This window comes from Mastomys coucha, unplaced genomic scaffold (assembly GCF_008632895.1).
Source record: "Mastomys coucha isolate ucsf_1 unplaced genomic scaffold, UCSF_Mcou_1 pScaffold12, whole genome shotgun sequence".
Lineage (NCBI taxonomy): Eukaryota > Metazoa > Chordata > Mammalia > Rodentia > Muridae > Mastomys > Mastomys coucha.
Window position 1 is genome coordinate 57,859,775 of NW_022196894.1, and position 26,296 is coordinate 57,886,070.

General features: G+C 35.3%; 1 protein-coding gene across 3 annotated transcripts in view; it reads right to left on the bottom strand.

Moving 5' to 3' along the window:
* The window catches only part of Epha6 (EPH receptor A6), a 922,972-nt gene that overhangs the window by 773,804 nt on the left and 122,872 nt on the right, over positions 1 to 26,296 (bottom strand). The window contains exon 3 of one of the 3 annotated variants that reach the window (XM_031364193.1): positions 19,903 to 20,021. The exons of the other annotated variants lie outside the window; for them this stretch is intronic. Within the exon in view, the coding sequence (XP_031220053.1) occupies positions 19,903 to 20,021 (119 nt within the window). The remainder of the gene's footprint in view (positions 1 to 19,902; positions 20,022 to 26,296) is intronic. 3 annotated transcript variants of the gene reach the window in all.

Sequence of the window (26,296 nt, forward strand, 5' to 3'; positions counted from 1 at the left end):
CAGCAGGGAGGAGGGGAAGAAGGCCAAGTCTAAACATATGATTTTAAAGATCATATATTCCTCTTTGTAATCTTGAAATTTAATGAAAATAAAGAATTCTTTATAAGTATAGGCACAATGGAACACAATCATAATTTCTACAAGTTATTGAAAATTCTTCATATACTGATAACTTATGCTTCTTTGAAATATTTGAATGAATGAGCAACATATATATCCCTTGCATAGAAGTCAAAATAATATGAATAAATGTGAAACCCATTCACATATGCAAATAAAACTGAAGTTAGCATAGACATACAAATCTGAATAAATATAAAAGGTATGATAAAGCCGAGGATAAAAACACCAAGCACTATAAAGATTCATTCGATCTATTGTATTTAGAGGCTAGCCTGTCAACATACATCAAAATAACAACTTGTATACTCTTAGATACAGTACTTCTAGTCATAAAAAATTGTTCCATAAAATGCATAGCCATAATTCACTTAATAATGTTTCCAATAGTGAAAAATTGAGACAAATGAACTATCAGCAAGAGAGGATTATGAAGTTATGGTTTATTTATATTTATGAATATATCATAGATACTAATATAGCTCATTATTCTTAAATTACATAGTAATTCATTCAATAAATATTTATTTTCAACCTGTTTTCCACCAAACTGTATTCTTAGAGTAATGTGTATGTCAGTGGAAATATTAATACAAGGGAAATTTTCTGATTTTGTGAAGTTTTAAAACTTCAGGTCATGTATAAAGAGAGAAAATAAAAGGGAAAAAATCAGTGGTAAAAGTGTTACAGAGAGAAATGAACTGAAGTAAGATAAGGGTTGTGAACAAGTGAACAGGGATGGTAAGGGAACAGGGAAGGGTCCCCTAGTTAGATAATGGAGAGCACCTCTCTGATGCAGTGATATTTGAATTCTGACTGAAGTGAAACCCAGTGAGAAATGTGGGGGAACTTGAAAGGAAGAGAAAATGGTGTGATCAAAGGGCACAAGTTATGAACAAGCAGAGTGTATGTGAGAAACAGTAAGGGGCCAGCGTGAAGAGAGTTCAGCTGAAAGGGTGGGAGTGGTGAACAGGGATTCAAAGGTTTGCGTGGAGAAGTAGATCACTGGGGTGCTGGCAGACTAGAAAGGGGACACTGGCTTTCATTACTAAGAAGGTAAGCACAGCAGGGGTTTGTCACAAAAAAATCACAAGATCTGCTAACATTTTTAATGGATCATTCTAGCAGCTGTCTGGGTTACAGGCCAAAGGAGAAAAATGAGCAAGAAATGCCTGTGAAAATATTCCAAAAAGGTAAGAGGGTTAGAATAGCTATAGAAGGGTAATGATTATAGACTCATAGGAGTGTCTCAAAACATTTGCTAATGGTTTGGATGTGGAGGATAACAGATAACGGGGAAAGGTCAAGTGTGAGACAGATCGGCATATACTGACATAGGAGGTTGCCTGTGAGATACTGACATGTGAGAATAGACACCTACAGAAATTTTCCTTCTTTTAAAATGTTAGAAGAAGATAGATTATCACTTTGGTCTTTTAAGCAAACAAGAGATCATGTATTTACAAAGTTTATCTCATGTATACTGGTATTATTAAAATGTACTCTAATGTAATACCTATGTATTTTTTAAAGCCAAGGTCTTACAATTTGGGAGAGGGTAGCCTAGATTATATATACCTTGGAGTGGTCATATCTTCATATATACAAAGGCAATTTTAAAAGTTTACCTCACTAGAGGAAGGAGATTATATAACAAATGAAGAATTTTTAAATTACTAGTGGTGTGTAGTTTTCAGAATCAAAAATGCTAAGTGTTCATATAAAATCAACTCCATTGAACAAGATTCAATTACTATTGATATTAATCATAACATCTTTGTTTTACAATAATACAAGTATGAGGCTGAATATTAAAATGGAAATTCTCACATTGTAGAAATACTATATGTGATTAGTGTAACAAGCACCATTAAAAATGTGGTAGTCACATTGGGTATGTTGGGAAATATATGCTTCAGCATAAAAGGAGAAAGAGAAATTAATTGTGGAAAGAATAGTCAGTTTTTTCCCATAAACTAACATTAATTCTCAAAAAAAGTCTCAGGCCTTGACTCCTCTTAACTACAATCTCAAGAAGTAGAGAAAGGGCAGCACAGATTACACAGTCCTGTGCTCAAGGTCTCATGCCTTCAGTGACTCAGCACTGAGCCCACTCTCTATTTCTCTCAGCCAGTCTGTACGATTCCCTGTCTGTCTCTGACTCTGTCTTTCAAATTTTCTGTCTCTTTCTCTCTTGTCCTCACTCTAAGGTGGATTCTTATCCCCATTCCCATCCTCAACAAATCTCTCGTGTGAGATCTGTTGTGTGGTGTGATCTTTGTGGAATTCCTTGGCTTCGGCTGATCTGGAAAATACTTTGCTGCATAAACCCTAATATGGATGTCAAGACTTAGTAGAATATTCTGGTGCTGTGCCCTCCTCACTTGGGGGTATCTAAGCCACACTGGGACTCTATCCCTTATCCATCTGGTCCACCTGCAACAGACTTGCTTTCATGCTCAATTGTTGCTGGCGACCATATCCAGTAGTAGCAGTTGGTAAATTTTCTTTTCAGTGGCAGAAATACTTCCTTAGATATGAAAAAGTAGCTTGAACATCTGGCATAACCGCTGGTAATATTGAAGATGGAGGTATCTGAAGCCACAGTCTTTAAGGCTAGAGTTGACCTCTTTGTTGCCCCATTGCTGAAAATTTCTCGTGGATGTGGCTTCATTTTTGAGCTCTGTTTTTGTCTTTTTGTTTCATTCAAAAGTCCTGCTTCCAAGTGCCATGTCTCTTCTGGCTTTTCAGCCTTGGGCTTTGCTCAATACAGCATGACCCACTGAATGGCTTTCAGCCTTCAGTCTTCTTGGGATGCCTTAGACTTCAAAGGATAAGCCTCCTTGGCCCTTCCCCATGCATTAGACTTGCATTGTTTGTATCTCTTAGCTCATCTTTTGAAATGCCTCTTGGAGAGCCTCCAACCTTCCACCTAGCACCAGACTTAAGGGCCTCTAAACTTACCTGCCTTTGCAGTCGAGTATAGCCTCAATAACCTTTATATAAGCAGTAAAAGTGGCTGTCCAGCAGCATCTTAGACTCCCACATTATTGGGACCTCCGTAACTACTGCCAGAGATTGGAGAAATGGAGAGAAATTGCCCACTAGCTGTTTATTTTTTTTCTTAGCTTCAAGTGTTGTTTGTTCTTGTCTGGTCTCCTACCTAGCACACTGTATGAATGTGATGTCTTTAAGTTATCCTTGATGGAATTTTAGGTTTGTTGCAAAATGGGAGCCAGAACTAGACCTAGCAGAAGTGTGCTTGTGGGCCACCTAAAGGAGCAGGCCGACTGCAGCCTGCACATAACCTGCACACACCTGTTGCCTCCTGCAGCCTGTACTCTAAACCAAGTCTCCTATGGTATATATGAATCATTTGTTCATGAATTTGATTTCAAATCCTGGAGTACCTTTCTTCAGCTGCTGTTTCCGTGGGGTCTACTGGGCCTTCCACAAGGGCATTCATTGTTTCTCAGGGTCCTTGACCCTTCCTTTCCTTTTCCTATGTAATGAGAGTCTCTACTTCTTGCAGGTAGCTACTACATCTTTAGTGCTCCCACCATGTGGGGGACTTTCCCTCTAGGCTCTGGCCTTCTGCATTCCTATGAGTCTCTCTACTAAAGAAACTTACTGGCTCCCCTTTCCTCTTCACATTTCTGGGTATTTCTGTCTTCAGCCTGTGATCACACAGCTTCAGCTTTCAGCTCCCTCCCCTTATAGAATTGAACCATGAGGAATGCACCCCCATTTTATTTTGTTTTGTGATTCTTTCTCTCTTCTTCTACAGAATTATATTTTATTACTACAGCTTGACCTTGGTATAGATCAACGATCCCAAATTGGCAAAATTGGTTTCCAAATTCCCACAAATCATAAACAACTATTTCAGATACAAGCGATCCTCAAATATCTTATATCTAAACTTGTTCTGCCCAACACTTTCTCTATTTTACACTCTTAAAAGTCTTTTATCTCTACAATTTCTTTGTACTCTTCTCTAAGGAAAAAAAAAAACTATTAAGAGTACACTGTGTGCAGGCTGATAAATATGGATCAATTTCCATTCTTCTACATGCAGACCACCAGTTCCATTTGTTGAAAATTCCCTACTTCCCACCCCACAGTATGGTTGGGTCTTCTTTGTCAAAGATCAAGTGTCTGTAGGTGCGTGTTTTATTTCAGGGTCTTCAATTCTACTCCTTTAATAGACCTGTCTGACTCTGCACCAATGCCATGTGGTATTTTAGCATTATTGCTCTGTAGTACAGCTTGAGATCAGGAATGGTGATTCCCCCCAGAAGTTCTTTTTATTGTTCAGAATTGTTTTGGCTATCCTGGGTTTTTTGTTTTTTCATATGTAGTTGAGAATTGCCCTTTTCTATGTCTGCTGTTCTCTGAGAAGCTCTACCAGTAGCTGACTAAGACAGAGATACTTAGAGCCATCCAATGGACTGATTTTGGGACTCAATGGAATAGTTAGGGAAAGGCTGGAGAAGTAGTGGTGATGGCAACACCATAGGAAGACCAACAGTGTCAACTACCCCAGACCTGTAGAAGTTCCCAAAGACTAAGCTATACTGGGACTTTTCAGAGCCCCTGGCACATATATAGCTGAGGACTGCCTTGTCTGGCATCAGTGGGAGAGGATATGCCTAAACCTGTAGAGACTTGATGTCCCAGGGAAGGGGGATGTCTCCAGATGAGGTGAGGTGCACCCTGGCAGAGTATCAGAGGCCAAGGGATACAGTTAAAGAACTCTGCAGGGTGGGGGCAGTTGTGAGCTAGGGCAACATTTGGGATGTAAATTAAAAAAAAAACAATTAATTTTTTAAAAATTTTGCTGTAAATTCTTATCTCAGAATTTGTAAGTTGGCTATGGTTTAAAATCTATAAAATCTGTAAAAACATTGGTTTTAAACATGCAAGAAAAGGCTTATATTTAAAATGTGTGTGTGTGTGTGTATGTTTAAACTCTTTAGGATATATATGTGTGTGCATACATAACTTGGGTTCTCTATATTTGAATATATATGGAAATATATGTTTTATTGAGGGTTGAAGCCAAGTTACTCGTACACATATATATTAGAAAAATACGTGGTTTTAACTAAAAACCATGTGGTTCTCCTATATCTTTTTGAATGATCTCAAGACGTAAGCAGCTGCGTGTTTGGCATCCATCATTATTAAAGTTAAAGGGTACATCCCAAGTTATTTAAACAGCATCTTCAGATGACCACGTGGTATAGAAAAACAACAAGCACCATCTTCAGAAACCGCATGATACAGAACAACAACTAGAAAACTTCTTAGTCTGAATGAGCTCTTTGTGTGTCACTTTGTCTCCTTTTTAGACTAAGGAAGAAATTATGTCTGTAATATTTTGAACTGGTATAGATCTTTGTTTGATGATAAGAATTTAAAGTTACATTTGCTTCATCATACTATATATGTGGTTCAACTCTGGTTTAGAATATACTATGTATGATGATAAAAATTTAAGATTATAAAATTCTCCACAGACTAACAACAGCTGAGTTAAGATTTATGTCTACTGACTTGATTCCTTTGCTAATGGTTGAATACCAATGTGCTAGAAAATTTAGATAAGTAACAACATGTATTTGATATATAAAGCACATTTGATAATCGAGATTTATAAATTCCTAAGGTCCGTTCAAGTTCACAGTAACATTATTCCAGCTTCTTTATCTTTCCTCACTTTAAGCTTTAGGTATTTATATAAACTAAGCCTTACAGAAACTGTAATATTCTATAATGGTGCACTATGAAAGGATCAATAAGGTTTCCAGTATCTCTATTGACTTTGTGATTAAAAGTTTTAGTTTAATACTAAAAGAGCTTCAACTCAAAAATTGCTATTTTTCAAGGTTAAACCTAACAGGGATAGAATGCAAAGTCCTAGTCTTGTAAAAGCTAATAACTTATTGTAAATTGTTAAGGATAATTAAAATGCACAGGTTAATGCATAGTCACCTTGTAAATGATCAAATTCTTCATTGTGTTCTACTAATGTAATTAATTACAAGAATAAGTTTCACTTAGCCTCCTGTGTATGTTTTTAAAATTAAGACTAAAACAAGTAACTAGAAATAATCAGTTTGTTTAGCTTAGATGTATTTAATAATCTTCCTCAAGCTCTTGAGACATCTACTGAATATGGCATTTAATGTTTAATAACAACAACAATGATAATGATAATGATAATGATAATGATAAAGCTTACTGTGATGGAGAGAAGTGCCAAGGCCTAGGAGCACACCTTAGATTTGCTCCAAAGAAATGATGGGCACAAAAGATCTCAATCTTGAGCTTGCTTTAAGTGTAGCAAAGCTGGCTATAAGGAGAAAAACTCTCTTACTCTGATGGCCACCAGGACCCTGTCTAAACTCTGAATGAGCATGACACTGGGGAGCTGAGGGCTGAGGTTTGCTTAGACCAGGTAGGTTGGTCCCTGTAAGTGCCTAACACACACACACACACACACACACACACACACACACAAACACACATACACGGAATGAGTCTACTTCATTTTCTACAATGTTCAGTACAGATTATAAACAAAGGTAATGAATCACAGCATATCTAAAACATCTCTTTTGTAAACTCAAACTTCAGAAAATTGGCTTGAATCCACCTTGAATGGGTCAAATGGACTTCAGATAAATATTGCCACTCAGCAGCCTGTTTTCCTATGTGCCTATTCTACCTGTTCCTGAGGGTGGTATCACCCTCCGTCATCCCCACTTTTTGGTCTTGGGATACCACTTACCTAACATATTACTAACAATATGGGCCTAAGAGTTTCAAATGTATACCCTGAATAAAAACTTTTCCTTAAAGTCCCTAACTTTACCTTCTATCCCTATATATACGTAGAATCAGCTCCCCATAGTAAACTGAGATAGAGACAGGTAACTAAAAGGTTTTAAAACTGAATTGTTCCTAAATAGAAATTTAGTATTTGTAATAGCTTACATTTGGTGGATAAACTTTAAGGATATACATAGGTAAATATATATATTTCAGCATCCCACCAACTCTAAGTGCTCCCTTAAAATCAGCATCCAAGTCAGCTTCAAAGTGTCTGGCTCCAGGTGGTCCAGCCTCACAAAATGCTCCAACTGCTGCCTGCATTTCCCTAGTCCCACATGGTCCAACAGAGTCCCTAACATGTTCTCCCAGGACTTGGCAAGGATCCCAGGTTTCTGGGCCCCCAAAGATGGTAATGCTAACAAAGTGCAGGAGCCAGTCTAAAGGGCATGCTCCCCCATTCCTGTTTACCCCTTCATATTCATTAGTTTATAATAAACAAAATGGAGGAATTTTAGCCCCATTACTTTAATGACTTAGCCAGCAGCCACATCATCACCAGCTGCCAAATGTGACATATTCATCCTTTAAAAGTTCCCCACCAACACAGCTCTAACTTGCTCTGTTTCTCTCACCCTGTTTCTCCATTTCTGTCCTGTTCGTTCCTGTCCTTTCTTTGAGATGCCCTCTCAATAGCAAATCAATTTCTTGTGTGAAATCTGTTGCATGGTGGCATGATCTTTGCTGCATTCTTTGGCCTTTCTCCAATTCACCAAAATACTTTTGCTGCATAAACCCTAAGACAAGGCACTCATGCACGTGGGCAAATTGTCTTTGCCTAAATACGAAAGGCTTTTTAGCTGAAGATGAGGGAGAAGTATGGGAAGGAAGGTTTTAGCAGTTGGGGCAGACCCAGGTACCAGACAATTTGAGATTCCCTAAAAGTCACAGAGAAATGGTGTCCCAAGGACATTGAAATTGCAACTGTGATTAGAACTCAAATATGGGAGATGAGGAAAGGAGTAGTATGAATTTAAAAATTAGGTATATTCCAATTTCCTGAGCATGTAGAATCAGCTCCTTATAGTAAACTGAGATAGAGATAGGTGACTGAAAGATTTTAAAACTGAATTGTTATTAAATAGAAATTTAGTATTTATAATAGGTTACATTTGGTGGATAAACTTTAAGGGAAGTGAGAACTCTAAGTGACTTCTTTATAGTGTTGATTGTAAAGCTAGTTTCATTTTTAATTCCATCAACCATTTCTACAAGAGAAAGCAGACAATTCAGCATTGTCTGAATTAATACATTAATAAACTGATCCAATTCAGCAAAAGTGATTTTCTATTGTTCTGGCAAGTTTTTTATTTATTTATTTATTTTTTTTTTTGTGACCTGATTCCACTGCCCGCCCCCTCTTTTAAAGCTCTTAGGTCTCAGGAAATCCGTATGTCTAGAAATAAGGCTAAAGCTAGACTAAACAAGGATTTGTGGCAGTTAGATATAAGTGTTTGTGTATCAAAAACCATTCTGGCCTTCGGGCTCTCTCATTCGCCACTCACAAGTACTTGCTGTCCATCTCAAAGTGTCCATGCTAGAATCCTGGCCCTTCACACCTCCACAGGCTTCCCTTCTCCCAGATACGCCTTTGTTCCGTCTAATGGTAAAGAATGTTGTCCCTGCCTCACCTATCTCTCGCTAGTTCTTTATCTTTACTCTGTCTCTCGCCAGCCCCATTGCCAGAGCCTTGGCCAAGTCTAGTTTACCTTACTCTTTCTCTGTTATGAACTCCTCCAGATGCCTCAGGATATTTTCTCTCTCTTATTCATAACAAAATCTCCACTCTGATAATACAGTTGTTGTGTCGCCAGTTTATGTTTTACTATGCCCCCTCACATATAAAAGCTGTATCAATTCTTTCTATTATAGTGTTATTTATATGCAAAGTATATTGCCCTATGAAGTATGATTTTAAAAATAAAATAACACTAAGGGCTTAATGCAAAGAAATTTGAATGTATGGATATAAAATATTTAATATAAATATTGTATTTTTACAATTGTGTTAGTATGGCAGCTCATCAGACAGATCACACCAGGCAAGCACAGTTCCATGGGAGAGGTTTATTGAGAAGGGTAAAGGACAAAGGAGGACAATGAAAAAGAAGAAGGAAAGACTGAAGGCTCTGTCTTTTATTTGGGCCATAACATAACCTCACACACCTCTGCACATGAGTAAGGGCAGATGGATGTTGGGAGTATATGGTGATTGCCATAGCAATAGATGTGAGGGTCTCTGGTCACCTATGGGTGACATCATCACTGGATTCAGAGGCTCATTCTGATGCCAATAACAAACAGTAAGTAATACTACTTTGCTGATCTTCAGAGTAAAGTTCTAGATTTAGAAAATATTTTCAGTAACATCTATGATCATTACAACCCTGATTATAGAAGAATAGATATCCTAGAAACATGGAGTTTCAATTTAAGAAAAGCAGACATTGAACAGTATTTGGAATAAATACTGACATTTTAATAACATTTATTGAAAGAAATAAAAAACGGAATATTGCGCTTAAAGTTAGTCAAATAATTTGTGAATAAAATAGCATCCCTACAATGTATTCCCCTTATAATATTTCTGTCTTGAAACAGTTACTCATGTTAACCACCCATACATGTCCTTTAACTCAACTAGTTATAGAACTTTTAGGTGCTAATAACGTTATGTAGCACTGGTTCTTTATTTTTCATTCTTTCTTTTTTATTGGATATTTTCTTTATTTACATTTCAAATGTTATCCCCTTTCCTGTTTCTCTACCCCCTGAAACCTCCTATCCATTCTCCCTCCCCCTACTTCTATGAGGATGCTCCTCCACTCACCCACTCACTCCTACCTTCCTGCCCTCGATTCTCCTACATTGGGGCATCTATCGAGCCTTCATAGGACCAAGGACTTCTCCTCCAATTGATACCTGACAAGGCTATTTTCTTCTACATCTGCAGCTGGAGCCATGCATACTCCTTGGTTGATGTCTTAGTCCCTGTGAGCTCTAGGAAGTCTTGATGGGTGATACTCTTGTTCTTCCTATGTGGTTACAAACCCCTTCAACTCCTTCAGTCCTTTCTCTAACTCCTCTATTAGGGACTCCACATTCAGTCTAATAGTTGGCTGTGAGCATCTGCCTCTGTATTTGTAAGCCTTTGGCAGGGACTCTCAGGAGACAGCTATGTTAGGTTCCTGCCAGCATGCACTTCTTGGCATCTACAACAGTGTCTGGGTTTGTTGACTGTATCTGAGATGAATCCCCAGGTGGGACAGTTTCTGGGTGGCCTTTCCTTCAGTCTCTGCTCTACACTTTATCTCTGTATTTGCTCCTGTGAGTATTTTGTTTTCTTTCTAAGAAGGACAGACTGATGCAGCCACACTTTGGTTTTCCTCCATTTGAGCTTCATGTGATCTGACAATTGTATCTTAAGTATTTGGAGCTTTTGGGCTAATATCCTATCATTTTTAATAGCTGAGTAGTACTCCATTGTGTAAATGTACCACATTACTAATGCTACAAACCTTATATTCTCATGTTGTGGTGACCCCCCAACCATAAAATTATTTTCTTTGCTATTTTATAACTGTAATTTTCTACTGTTATGAATAGTAATTTAAATAACTGATATGAAAAATATCTGATATGTGACCACCATGAAAGGGTCTTTTAACCTCCAATGAGGTTATGGCCAACATGTTGAGAATCATTGTTACATAGCATTCCTGTAAGTAATTTTCTTAAAATATTATTTTAATTCTCAATTCAATCTTATGATGTAATAAATAATTTGTGTATATAATAGTGATTAGAAATTAGTATATGGAGTACATAGGACAGTTATTAAGACTGTCTCCAACTAGTAGTATTCCTTATAATAAATAATTTGAATTGTAATCCATAGCTCATGATTTCAATACCTTCATACAAACTAAAATACTTGTATTACCAGTAGATACTTTGCTATTTTTGTGTTACTGGTTTCAGTCATATTACAGAGTTACACAGGTTATAATAGAATTACACACCAAGAAAGGGGAAACCACTTCTCTATCATCCAGTATGATGGCTGGTTCTTACTTACCGTATATTTAATAGACATTTATAAATCAATTATTTATAAGTAGATATTTGTAAATCATTTATCTTCCCATGCTTGAATTAACCATCAGATATAAGAGAAACGAAGTGCTTGAGTCTTCAACACTAAATACAGTGGTTTAAATGCAATGCCTGCTTTCCACAGGCTCTTTGATTTGCAAGTACTTGGCCTCCGGTTGTTACAATTTTTTGGAAAGAATTAGGGAGTATGGCCTTTTTGGAGATGTCACTCTTGGTGAGCTTTGGATTTTAAAAGCACACGACTTAACAATTATCTCCGTCTCATGTTTGTCTCTCAAGATAAGCTGTCTCAGCTACGGCTGCAGTGCTGTGCCTGCATGCCTGCCGCCATGCTCCCTGCCATGATGGTCATGGGCTCACCCAGGCAGGCTGCTAGGTGCTCCAAAACTCCTTTTACTTAAATAACTTACCTCAGTCATGATGTCTTATTATAGTAATGGAAAAGCAACTAATCTTTACGTTCATTTAACATTACGTTGAATACTACAGGGCATACACACACCCAGACACACACACACAGACACACACACATACAAAATGCCATACTTCAGCAGTAGCTTCTTAGAGGTTGCTGAGGTATAATGCATAAATGTCCCACTAACTCGGGGCTTCACATACACACACTCAAAATGGGCAATATTAGTGGGAAAGATAATTTAACCTCAGGGAACTATTATTTTCTGGGACCACTTAATCTTTTCTATATCACTCTGATATGTTACTATATCTCTATGAATTAATGAAATTAAAACATCTCAAACACTAGGTGTATACATTTAGTACATTAATCAACATCATTGTCAGGATCTCTCAAAACTTGGAAATACTGCACTTCTTTTAATATCTTTAATTCATGATAGAAACAGATATGTAAATAGACTGAAAAATGATTAGTCAAATAGTAAAACATTCCTTCCATAAAGGTTATGTATTAATATATGAATTAGACATCATGACTTTATTTTTATTAAATAATTATTTTTGGTTATGGCTTTAACTGATAAAACCAATAAATTTTGAAATTAATATTTCTTACCTTAACTTTCACAAACTAAGTCATCTTCCCACAGAATAAATGATGCATTTATGAATGAGATTTGAAATATATGTTTTTATTTCTCTTTAAGACATGGTGGGTAACAATCTTGCTGTGAGCCTTTTTCTCTAAGCTCCCCAGTACATGATGTACAGACATTAATTACTGTGTCAATTTTGAAATATTCGATGAGATAACCCAATTTAAAATAAGCTATGAGCCCGACAGACTATAGGCTGAACAGCCAGAACTTAAGCTTCCATTACAGAGCAGCTGACCATCATAGAATTCTCTTGGTGACAAATAGGAAAGACAAAAGTCGTTGACACAGATTAAAATGATCCATGAAATGGGTTTTAAATATCTAGATTAAGAGATATAGAAAAATAACCATTCATTGAAGTTCAATAAAAAATTATTGCCTAACAGCTCATTTGAAAATGAGAGGGAGGGATAGGGGGTCTTCAGAGGGGAAACCAGGAAAGGGGATAACATTTGAAATGTAAATAAATAAAATAACCAATTAAAACTTTAAAAAGAAAATGCTTATGGGAAATATTGTAATCATCTACAGGTTTCAACCTAAAAATTCACACAGGTATTGATAATGAAATATACAGTGTGAAATAGAATTGAGGTGCTATACCAAGTAGGACATAGAGGAAGTTAAAATGCATCTTAATGTTAAGTAAAAGAAACAATCAGAAATAAAGACAGAGAGTAGGTGACTCTAGCTATATGACACTGTGGGGAAAGGGGCAATATGTGGAAGAACAAAATGCACAGCCATTGTCTGGAGTTAATGAAGAGCAAGTGCTGACCAACCAGAGTTATAGTGGAGAAAGTGCCAAATAACCAGAGCACAGAGAAAAGCGTAGAACAACTAAATTTGTCTACCTGATAACAATGGTGGATTCATGGTGTTATAAATTTGTTGAAAATTAGGTGTGAGTCCTATTGTGAACTGTGTGTACTGAGATATGGTATGGGGATAGCAGTCACAGAAATCAATAGGTTTGCAGAAGGGCTTGTATAGAGGAAGAAGCAGTGAGAGATACTGCTCCTTCCAGGTCACACTGCTGGGAAACTTAATCCGCTCTTAAAAATGTTCTTTTTTTACCCCCACAATCAATGGAAGAAAATCCTCTGATTCTACTGAGAACTTTTTGAGTTATTAGAACTTTGACATTTCCTTTTATCCATAGATGTTTAAAGGCTAATAATATAATTGTTGGAAAGCAGTTTTAAATATTTTCTCCAGGCACATATATTTGTTCCCACAGTTTTCTTTGTCTTTTAAGATATCCTTTACTTTAATCTACTATTTTTATAGTTAACATTGATTTATATATTATTTAATTATGGCTATATATTAATAGGTCTATAACATTTTAATATTTATATGGTGTTTAAATTTATATATTAATATATAATAGTTTGATACTTTGGAAACCTATCACATCTTTACTAGTAATGTACAGTAATATTACATATACTATTTAACAATATACAGCAATACTAGTAATATAATAAAATTATATAATATATATTAATAATATATAGAAGAATGAATGGTTTTCACTTCACTATGTTTCAATATTGTATAAAACATTTTGATTTAAAAAAAAAGGAATCCAGGTATGGTAATATAAAGTTTGAAACACCACTTAGTGGTAAATTTTATTAATCTAGAAGCAAAGTAATGGCTTCTAAGACAAGAGTATTAATAGTGATTTTAAAAGTTAATTGGATTCAGGGTTTACTTTGAAAGAAAAATGTATAAAAATTTGCTTTTCAGTCAGTTATGGTATCTTGGAAAATTGAAGCCATATGTAACCCTAAATGCTATCTAGAGGACTGGTGGGTTGGACTTTCTGCATGAAACTCATTGGATTGAGAGGAGTAGGTTGAAGAGACTGAGGGGAAGTACAGTTTGAGATATTTGAGATATTCTTCCTAACAGACACCTAAACTTCACAGGTATTCTGTTTATACTCTATCTTTCTGGAGGAACCAAGGCACTGATGACATATGTATTTTTAAAATGTCCCAATTCTTATGAGGCTCTGGAGTCTATATAAAGCATAAGGTCAAAGTTTTGATTTCTGTAGCTAAACAAACAAACAAACAAACAAGGAGATGGTTAAGACAGAAAGAAAATCAACATGTGTGCTAATTGATATGATTTGTTTTAAATGGAAGTAAGTACTTTCTTTGTGTGATAAAGGTGATCAATAAGTAGAATAAAGCACTAAGATGGAATTCTGAATTTAACAACACAAATAAGACAGGCAAGCGTAAACTGTTTTGGTGGAGGTGTGGGAAAAAATAACTGTAGCACTAATCAAGAAATTCATATCATCATCCTTAAGGCTCAGGGTTCATTGGGAAAAACGGTACAGAAAGAATGTTCAGAACTGAAACAGAAGATATGAAACATCATTTCCCAGGTAAGACAGTCATTGCATGGACTCAGAGCAGCTGTGAATTCCTGCCCTGAGTCTACACAAGAATGTGACCAGCCAGAGGTACAAGTGGAAGGTGGAGAAGCGCAGGGGCCCTCCTCTTCAATACAGGATTATTCACTGCTGATAGATTCTGGGAGAAGGGAAATGTTCAGTTACCTCTGATTAGCCCAACTAAGTTCTAATTGGAAAGCCCCAGTCCAATGCTTAGAAGGTCAGCCCGATTAAACTGTCACAAAACTAAATCAAAAGTCTTGACAGGTACAGTGGAAGAGGGTTGACAAGAATACTGAGAATGAATAAGTGAACTAATGTGTATACATATATGAAGTTACAAATTTAAAGTTAATCAACAAAACAGGACTAAACCCACAGGCTTGTGGAGGAAGATGGTGAGAGTAGACAATGCTTTTATGGAGAGGTTAACACAGACATAGAGTGAAAGAGAATATGGTCATCTATCCTAAAAAAACAGTGTTGGTGTGAGAGAATATATACCATAATTTATACAAGTTCATTTATCATAGAGCTTAATGCCAATTTTCAAAATCTTCAACCTACTTTCTCTGTTATCTGTTTTACTTTATTTTATATAACTACTAAAATTCTCTTCTGCTCCTAGATAGGCCTTTCTTATACAGTTTTGATAGCATTGTGCTGCACACATATGAACACATGTTCAGAGAGTTATTAATATTTGTATGATATTTATGAAGATGCATTTTCACAGATATAAAGAGCCCACTATGAAATAACACAAATAAACTGAACTAAATTATTACTTAAACTACAAGCCTATATCTATCTATCTATCTATCTATCTATCTATCTATCTATCTATCTATCTATCTATCTATCTATCTAATGATTGATCTAATGATCTATCTAATGGTCTATCTCTCCATCTATCTATCTATCTATCTATCTATCTATCTATCTATCTATCTATCTATCTAATCTATCTATTAGGTTTTTTGACAGAGGGTAGTCCTGGCTGTCCTTGAACTCATTCTGTAGCCCAGGTTGATCTCAAAATCAGAGATCTGCTTGCCTCTACCTCCTGAGGACTAGCATTAAAGACTTGTGCCACCACTGGCTGACAACCTGTAGGCTTTTAAATTTTTTCCTTATAGTTTGTCTAAAAATTTACTTTATTCATGGAGAGTAAGATTGAGGGATGCTATTGTTTATCTGTACATGTAGTGACACAAAGCTTATTTACTTATAACCAATCCTTTATTTTTTCCTGAAAATGGTATTTTTGTTCAAAAATAATATTTATTGATTAACAGGTTAATTGGGTTAGTCTTATTATTTCAAGAAATTAGAAATATTTACTTATTTGGTCATTTTCTCTTTATTAACTGCTTCCTTTATTCTTTTTGATTTTGATAGTCCACATGAAAACAAGACAAAATACATTTGTCAGCCATGTTTCAGGATAAAAAGTACAGGATCTTCACTCTATACTTCATTCTCAATGGATCTAACAAATGAGCTTTGTTAGTTATATTATTAATCACATTTTCAGTCACATTAATAGTTACAGAATTTCACATAATGTTGTCTGTAATTTAAATATAAATTACACATATGTTCTAGGTCTGGACATACCAGCCCTGTATTAGACTATGTTAGAGTAAGGCAATTAGCTAAACTGATTTTTGTATTCAAGACAGAGCACTTATAAATATTTTTGCATTAAGAACTACAGGAACCAAATGTGATTGAGAACATTGGACATGTGTATAGAAAATAAGCTATGAAACATATTTCTAAACACATTTAATGAAAAATAAATTTAAAAGAACTAAGGATATCATCAGGAGTCCTGTTTTATAACTTTTTGTTCTTTTATTTTATTTTTAAGATGGAAACAGAGGAGGAATAGAGAGGGAAGAGGAGAGGGAATATAGGGATAAGGCCTGGAAGGAATGGAGGGAGAGTAAGCTGCAGTCAGGAGGTAAGGATGTAACATATGAGAGAAGAATAAAAGTTTTTAAAAAAGAATAGTTCTCTCTTCTTCACCTGCTTGCCTTGTGAGACTGAGCAACTGCAAGATCCTTGGACTTCCATTCACAGATGCTTCTGATCATTGTTGGGAGCTGGAATACAGACTGAGGGACTGCGGATCCATAACCCTCTCTGCCCCTTTCTTGGAAGGAGAGATCTTGTCTCTAGGGAGTGCTCTGACCCCAGGACTCAGGAGGGAAAGCTGATCCACAGCCATCTGCACACAGGTCTTACCAGAGGAGAGCTGATCTCCCAGAAATGCTGACACAGACTGACAGACCAACAAGCTCCAGCCAGAATCAGCAAGAACATCTAACACCAGAGATCTACAGATGGTGAAAGGCAAACGCAAGAATCTTACCAACAGAAACCAAGACTACTTGGTATCATCAGAACCTAGTACTCCCACCACAGCAAGTCCTGGATACCCCAACACATCAGAAAAGCAAGATTTAGATCTAAAATCATATCTCATGATGGTGATAGAGGAATTTAAGAAAAACATCACCAACAGAATACAAGAGATAGAAGGGGGAATCTCAGGTGGAAAAGATAACATAGAAAACATTGATACAACAGTTAAATAAAACGCAAAATGCAAAAAGCCTCTAACCAAAAACATTCAGGAAATCCAGGACACAATGAGAAGGCCAAACCTAAGGATAATAGATATAGAAGAGAATGAAGATTTCCAACTTAAAGGAGCAATAAATATCTTCAACAAAATTATAGAAGAAAACTTCCCTAACCTAAGGAAAGAGATGCCCATGAACATACAAGAAGCCTGTACAACTCCAAATAGACTGGACCAGAAAAGAAATTCCTCCTGCCACATAATAGTCAAAACACCAAATGCAGCCTTATTTATAATGGCCAGAAACTGGAAACAACCCAGATGTCCCTCCACAAAGGAATGGATACAGAAAATGTGGTACATCTACACAATGGAGTACTACTCAGACATTAAAAACAATGAATTTATGTAATTCTTGGGGAAATGGATGGATCTGGAAAATATCATTCTGAGTGAGGTAACCCAATAACAAAAGAACACACATGGTATGCATTCTCTGATAAGTGGATAATAGCCAGAAGTTCAGAATACACAAAGTACAACCCACAAACCACAAGAAACTCAAGAAGAAGGAAGACCAAAGTGTGGATACTTCATTCCTTCTTAAAAGGGGTTACAAAATACCCATGGAAGGAGTTGCAGAGACAAACTATGGAGTAGAGACTGAAGGAAGGACAATTCAGAGACTGTTCCACCTGGGAATCCTTCCCATATTCAATCATCAAATCCAGACACTATTGTTGATGCTGGCAAATGCTGGCTAACAGGAGCCTGATATAGCTGTCTCCTGCGAGACTCTGACAGTACCTGACTAATACAGAAGCAGAGGCTCACATCCATTTATTGGACTGAGCACAAGGTCCCCAATGAAGAAGCTAGAGAAAGGACCCAAGGAGCTGAAGGGTTTGCAGCCACTTAGGATGAACTACAATATGAACTAACTAGTACCCTCAGAGCTCCGAGGGACTAAACCACCAACCAAAGAGTACACATGGTATTAATAATGGCTCCAGCAGCATATGTAGCAGAGGATGGCCAAGTAGGTCATCAATGGGAGGGGAGGCCATTGGCTCTGTGAATGTTCTATGCCCCAATGTAAGGGTATTTCAGGGCCAGGAAATGGGAGAGGGGTGAATCGGTGAACAGAGGGAAGGGGGAGGAAACAAGGTTTATTTTATTTTATTTTATTTTATTTTATTTTATTTTATTTTATTTTATTTTATTTTTGGAGAGAACCTGGGAAAGGAGATATTGTATGACATATAAATAAATAAAACATCTAATGAAAAAATTCAGAAAAAGAGGAAGCATAGAGAACTAAAAAAGAAATACAATGGTTGTAGTTAAAAATTATTTAACTTAAAATAGAATTAAGAAATGAATACATTCTGCTAGTATAATGAAACCATTTTCAAAGAAATTAATGCAGTGAATTTTTTTGTGTAATGACTTCTTAAATACTTGATTTTGTAAATTCAGTTCTATACACTAAGCTTATATGTAATTAACACATAAATTCAATTTATTCATAGTGCTGGGAGACAGAAATATAAATTATATAGTGAGATCTGATTATTTTCTACAGGCATTAACAATAGTAATACATGGGAGTGAATATCAAAATACCCCTTAAAGCAATAATTACAATACAATAAATGCAAAAAGGCTATAAAACATATGTAGACTATTCTATTCACTTTCCCTTAATAAAATCTTTTAAAAATTTTAGTAATATACTTTATATAAGTAGATAGAAATAAATATATTATTTTAAAATTAGATTTTATACATATGAATGTGTAATTTCTACCTTTGTATTTATTATTTCAGATTTAAAGTATCTGAGGTGTGATTTATTGCTTTCTAGGCCTTCTATTTAAAAATATATTAGATCTTTAATTTTTAAAATAGTTTTTACATATTTTCATATTCATAATTAGCATTAGGTAAAAATGCTTTAGATATCAATTGTATATCTCCTAAGTACATTATTTATACTCATAGTTATATGTAGTCTCTGTGCATAGAGTGAGTTTCATTCTTCTTTACTACAACGTATTGCATTTTGACACTATTAATAATAGTCTCCTCAACTTTCAAAGTTCATCAATCTTACAGTTTAAATTCATATTAGTGTTAGATAAAATGTCCTTTTAAGTATTTTGTTATTGGCCTATCCATGAAGATTCTTCCTAGGCATTGATTTGACTAGCATGTGTAGAATTACTACTTTTAACTTTTCATTCATGACTACAGAGCTTTTTATAAAATCCCCCTGAATTGAAGAAGAGAAAAACAAAATCAAATACTGTCATTTAAATGGTTTATATGAGAAAGCTTTGAAGTTTTTGAAAAAACATAAAATTTAGCATTTAACTTCATTCATTATAATCTTAAAGTAAGCAGAAGATATTGAGGTTTGTTTAAAACAACCATACTGTGTTTTCAATAATCTCACTTTACATCCTTTAAAACCATTTACATTTCAATATTATATTAAAAAAATCTAAACATTCATTTTAATATTTTAAAAGTCGAGAGAACAAATGCTAATTTCAAAATAGTATGTGGACTTTTAATGTACTTATGGGGCCTTAAAGACGAATTTGCATGAAAAAACCCTTTGTACTTAAAATATATGCTATACATGAATAATCTGTTTTCCTAGAAACTTTTCCAACCTGGCTCCTAGGGAGCTGCCGCCTGTGAATCCAGAGTAGAGGTAACAGCGGGGTCTGGAGAGGTGGTCTCTTCAGTGCCTTCTGGAATTTCCCCCCTTTTAGCAGTGTTGGAAATAGGTCTGGAAAAGCATAGGAAAGCTATATCAAATTTTTCTTAGGAAGATTTTTTTTTTCCATACTGTTTTGGCGATTTTGCATGGTGAGGGTGCTATATGGTATGACATTAAATATTCATTTTTAACTAATGAGTCCTCATGTTAAATTTATCTTCAAGATAAAATGATTTAATCCTATTCATTTAAATTAAGGTAAAATTTGAAAATTAAATAAATAAGCATCCTTAGAAGTATAAATACACAGATGCAAATTCTAAGGGAAGCTAAACTCATTAGTGTCATGGTATTGATAGAAAATGAACTATGATGCTTCAGAAAGAATCAAGGGCTTTGATATTTTCTACTTAAAATCTGAGATTCCAAGAATGTCTAACCATTTATTATCTTTTGCAACCTAGAAAATATGAAATGAATTGATAAGATTATTTCTAAATGTGTTATATAGATATAAAATAATACTAGCATAAATAATGGATAAATATATTTATGTGTTAGCCCCAAATCAAAATATCAATAATTGTATTTTAACAATTAGTTTCAAAAATCTAGATACCATCCATAATTTGTTAGAATAATCAATATAATTAATTATAACATAAAATGATTTAATTTTATTTTCTTAATATCTATAATAAAATAAGGAAATAAACTACAGATGGTTTAGTTACATTTTCTAAAAGTGCATAAGAATGTTGCTGGTATCATAATATAGGATACCTAATATTAATTGCATATTAAAAGAGCGAGCTTACTAAAACAGTGTCTACTGAGAGTTTAAATGCTTTGTTATCTATACATTTCAATGTTTAGAAAACCCATGTGAACTTTAGAGATCTAAATCTATTCAGATCTTCATAACCTGAATGAAAGCCAGCATAAGTTGAAATGATATAATTATTGTTTCTTTTTGGTATTAACATAATAAAATTAAATAATAATCTAGACTTAATCTCACAATGCTGGGAACAAAAATAATACATTAAAGCTACTACACCTAAAAAATATGTTCTAACTGGGCGGTAGTGGTGCATGCCTTTAATCCCAGCACTTGGGAGGCAGAAGCCAGTGCTTCTCGAACTTCTGAGTTTGAGGCCAGCCTGGTCTACAGAGTGAGTACCAGGACAGCCAGGGCTACACAGAGAAACCCTGTCTCAAAAAACAAAAACAAAATCATTATAAAAATATGTTCTCATATTGGGGTGTATATTCTTTAGAAAAATGTTATTTTTATTATTTGTTTTTGATAATTGTCAATGCCTATTTTAATTTGGCTGTTCTCTCTTCTATTATTTCTAGCTAACCTCTAAATATATGATTCTTGACAAATTTTATTAATACTTAACAACATTGGAAATATTAAAACAATATTAGAAATATTTAAATTTGAAATATATCCATTCCCATTTTTGTTATTATGAAGAGATGGTAAAATTATGTTTATTCAATACTTAGTATAAAACAGCAAATTACAAAACCAGTTGAAATATCTTTTGCCACCTAAAAAATTCTAAAACTTTAGATTTCATTATTTCAAAATCATGACTAATAAAACAGAAAGACAGACTGAAAAATTAGCTCTAAAAAACAAAGTATCATTTATTGATATGGTAATTTCAAACTAAAATAAAATTCAATGTATTAGTAGAAGTTTTATAACATGGCACAATCAGATTTAATCAAAAACTAAAATGTCTGAAAGAGCTTGATATCAACCTCTAAGTGGTTACGGTTTCAAAAGAAAGCCAAACATCTATTCAAATTAAAGTATAATATTGCATTTGATAAAAACCTATCATTATCAATTCATTTTGTACAAATGCATTCCTTCATGTAACTAAAATCCATTAAAGGGAAAAATAATTTACACATTTTATTAGAGAAACTCTCTCATTAACATTTTTGTTTAGCATGGACAATACATCATTGTGGGGATGGAAATGTGATTCAGTGATAGAAACATCTATGGTGAAGGAGTTCACAAACATGTTAAACATGTTACAGACACTTAAGTAAAAGGATATGGCACTGAACCTTTAGTAAGCCTGTGGACTTGAGAAACTGGAGTGAGATGGGTAGGTGTGAAAATGATGCCTACAGTTCTTAAAGGAAGTTTTCACATATCTATTGAAATAAAAATCCACAAAGCCTAGAATGTTAATTGTCTTTTATAACCAAATATATTAATATTAAAGCAGAAAAAAAGCTACAGCAGTGTTATCTTTACCAGCATCTCATAAATGTCTTCTCAGTGTCAATTTGCAGAAGGAAGCAAAATCCAATAGATTGAACGTTCAGATGATGGAAGAAATCAAATAAACCAATCAAGTAAATGCTCTGTTGCTGAAGAGTCAAGGACAACAACAACAAAAACAACAGAAACCACAATCTATGTGACAGCATTTTGAAAACTAAAGCAAGCATGCAGATATATGTGTGTGTGTGTGTGTGTGTACACATATATTCAAATCTAATATAATTTGATAATGATATTAATTGAAACATTGAAACTTTATCCATCATCTAATAGAGCTTCTACAGGCTGTAAGCCATACAACAGTTTGAAGCATTTTTGACTACACCCACAGGTTGAATTGAAATCCACTCAGTACTGTGATTTATGGAGGTCATGTCATGGGCGTATGCCTTCTTATTGTGTGGGCATGGAGTCTCCCTTCTTGCCCTAGGGTGACCAGCTGGTGCTCTGCTGGTGTATGGAGAGGTCAGTGGATCATGAGGAAGCTATCTTCATCAGCAACTTAATCCATTGATGAGTTCATACAGAACTAAGAGGTGGGGTTTTATCTTCTCCCTCGACCTCTCTCTCCTCTCCTTTCTTTCTCTGCTTTGTGTATATCAAGATGACATCAGGTTTCCTCTTCTACTATTCAGCTATGTTTCTGATTCCACAGGAGTGAAAGCAATGCATCAAGCTGACCATGAACTAGAAGTTGTGAAACCATGAGCAAAACAGCTTTTCTTCCTTTCTTGAGTTGTTTTTGTCAGGTATTCTATCACGGTGAGATAAAAGAGAAGCAACTCCACATGAAAAATATTAGAACCCATATAAAGCAGACTACAGTGACTGTTCTACCATGTAAGAACAGAGTGAAATTCAGATTAAAGAACAAAAAGTAGAATCTGACCTGCCACAAAAATGATCAGTTCATTGAACTTATAGTGCCTAAGTCTGAGGAACAAAGAAAAAAAATGTTTTTACTTATTAGTCTACCTAATCTGTGGAGATTTGCTATAATATTATAGACAGAAGAGTACAGCTAATACAACAAGAAAATAGTGATTCACCAGCCACTGCTTGTTCTTTTTCTCTTAGTGGCAACATCCTAGATACATCATATACAGGCAGAGAGTGTTAACTGATATAGGCAACTATTTAATACCATAATAAAACTGTAATTAATTTTAAAGCATCATTTTATATTACTTTATTGTTTGGAAATTTCAAATGATCATACTTTCATCAAATTACCCTCATTATCTCCGTTTAATAACCTCCCCTATTTTTCCCACCCCACCTGTTTACCTCCCAACTTAATTCTCTCCTTTTTAAACCCACTAAATGCATTTGGTGCGCTCAGTCATGTGCTCATATGTATATGATTATAGGATCACCCATTGTGGATGGGCAGCCAGAAAAGGAACAGCATTCCTTAAGAAAACTTCTCCATTCTTTGCCTAAACTGCCATCCTTTGCCAACTGCTCATTATCTGGGATGGGTCCTCTTGATCCACCACCCACTTCACTTCCATACTGGTTTGGCTGGTTTGACCTTGTACTGGTCCTTGCATGAAGTCACAGACACTTTAAGGTCATATATTGCCTTCCTGTGCCCAGAAAGCACTGCTTTAAATAGTTCCTTGCTCTGTTGGCAATTTCTTCCCTGGTGATCTCTGAGTAAAGGCAGCTATTTAAATAGAGCTTGAACTGATGTTAGAAGGTAGGATGTTCTAAGCAAAAGTACAGGAAAAGTAAACCAAACAGAATAAAAGTAGTAAGTTCATAAGCCGTGCTACACATAGACATCTTTACGGAGGCAATTAAGACTCAGAGAGGGATCACTTCATAGTTTTAAAACTACCAACAAGATGGGCAACTGATAATCAATCGAAACCACCAATAAGTTTGCAAGAAGGGTTGAAATCAGGATGGGAGTATAACTTTTGCCTCGTTATTAAATCCTGAATGCAGAGTTTCCATAAACGAGGATTGGTATCCTCAAAGAAGGTCTGCAGAGAACAAATAATATGGTTGAAAGGTAAAGCCTGTGAAATAAAAATTCATGTACTAGACATTCACTTTGAATTTAAAGAGAAAAAAAGAAAAAAGAAAGGAAAAGATATCTGTTGCTGGTTTAGGTTTTAGGAACAGATATATGAAAAAAAGACACAGAACGGAAATAACCATGACTGGTCCTAGATATGATGGAGAGAAAGCTGTATTGCAGATGTGCTGGAGAACATAGGCAGAGGCAGAGACATCTGGGTGAGTCCAGAGTGAACATGACACTGAGACATGTGAGAAAAGATGGAGAGAAAGGGAAGGTAAGAACAGGGAACCAGGCGGCAGCAGCCAGGATGCCCTAAAGTACAAAGAAGGGTAATCACAAACAATTGGATTACATAGTGAAGAGTATCCCAGCCAGCCAGTCTGGAGAAGTTTAGTGTAGGGGTGAGGTATGACAGCCAGGAGGGTCTTGTAGCAGGTAGATCCTGAAAGATGCAGGGAGAACCCCAACTACCAGATCCACCTTGACATTTTTTTTTGTTTTTGTTTTTTTCGAGACAGGGTTTCTCTATGTAGCTCTGGCTGTCCTGGAACTCACTCTGTAGACCAGGCTGGCCTCGAACTCAGAAATCCACCTGCCTGTGCCTCCCAAGGGCTAGGATTAAAGGCATGCGCCACCACCACCTGGCCTCACCTTGACATTTTGAATAGACAAGTTTTTTGCCATATGTCCCAAGTGTGAAACCTAATGCATTCTACCTTTCCACAGGGACTCTAATGCGTCTAGTGTGTGGGAGGGTGTGAAGGATGTGAAGGAGGGAGGGGGCTGGCGAAAGTCTGCTAACAGTATGAACCATAAGACAAACCGAAAGTTGCAATGTCTTTGACCACTTCTTACAAAATCAGCAGTTGGATTTACTGGCTTTCAGAGCATCTAGAAGTTAGAGTTGGGGTGTTCCTTAAAAGTCTATTAGGGAAGAGTGATTGTAAAGGAACCATGTCACAGTCTCTACTGGACTCAAAGTCTTCATATACCAAGTGACAGCAGGAAAAAAATGAATCCCCAGGAACTTTGTGAAGATTTCAGTCCCCAGCTCAAAGGGGAATATGTTTGTGGTACAAATTCCACCAATTTTAAGAGTCTTAACAAACCCTATGCTTTCAACTGAAATTCATGGGAGCCAGATTTTAGGATAAAATTATATTTGCATATAAAAGATTTGTCTCTAGTAAACTTCTGAAAATCAGCTATCTGTTAGTTAATTAAAATGATAGAATCCAGAATGAAATATAGTATCCATATTCCTCTATACAATAACAATTGTTATTGAAAAAGAAGAAAAATGCAGCCCAGTATAAAGAGGAAAATATATATAACTCCTGAAATAAATAAAAAAGTAGGTGTTGAGGTTAATCTAATAGGCTTAAAATGGCAAAAATAAATCTGTTACAGAACCCACAAGTTAAAAAAAATGAACCAAACTCTGGAACAGAAAAAAAAATCTATTACAGAATATCATTAAGTATAAAGTAATAAAAACCAGAAAACACAACAGATAAAACAGAGTGAATAAACCTGAAACAGAATTAATGGAGCTGATTATCCCTGAAATACACAGAGGAAAAAGAAAAAAATGATTAAATATTAAAACAACAATGATCTGGCCCTTACATATACAACTTATATAACAGCTTATAATAAGAACTGGAAAGACGACAAAATTGAGACCTAAATACTGTTTTCAGCAACAGTGAACCAAGTTCATGAATTTCACCACAGATAAATCCATAATCAGGAAGATAAGCATCTCTGAAAACAATATAACATTTTTTTTCAAAATCATGGACTAGAGTACATCCAATTTCAAATAGAATTTGTTGACCATGAAACCAAATTAAAGTTAGTGATTTATATTTTGAATGGTGAAGTAAATAATAGAGTTAATGAAAGAGTGAGTTGCTGCTGGTGGATGTCAGAGTCTACAGAATGATATACATATACATATATATATATATATATATATATATATGTGTG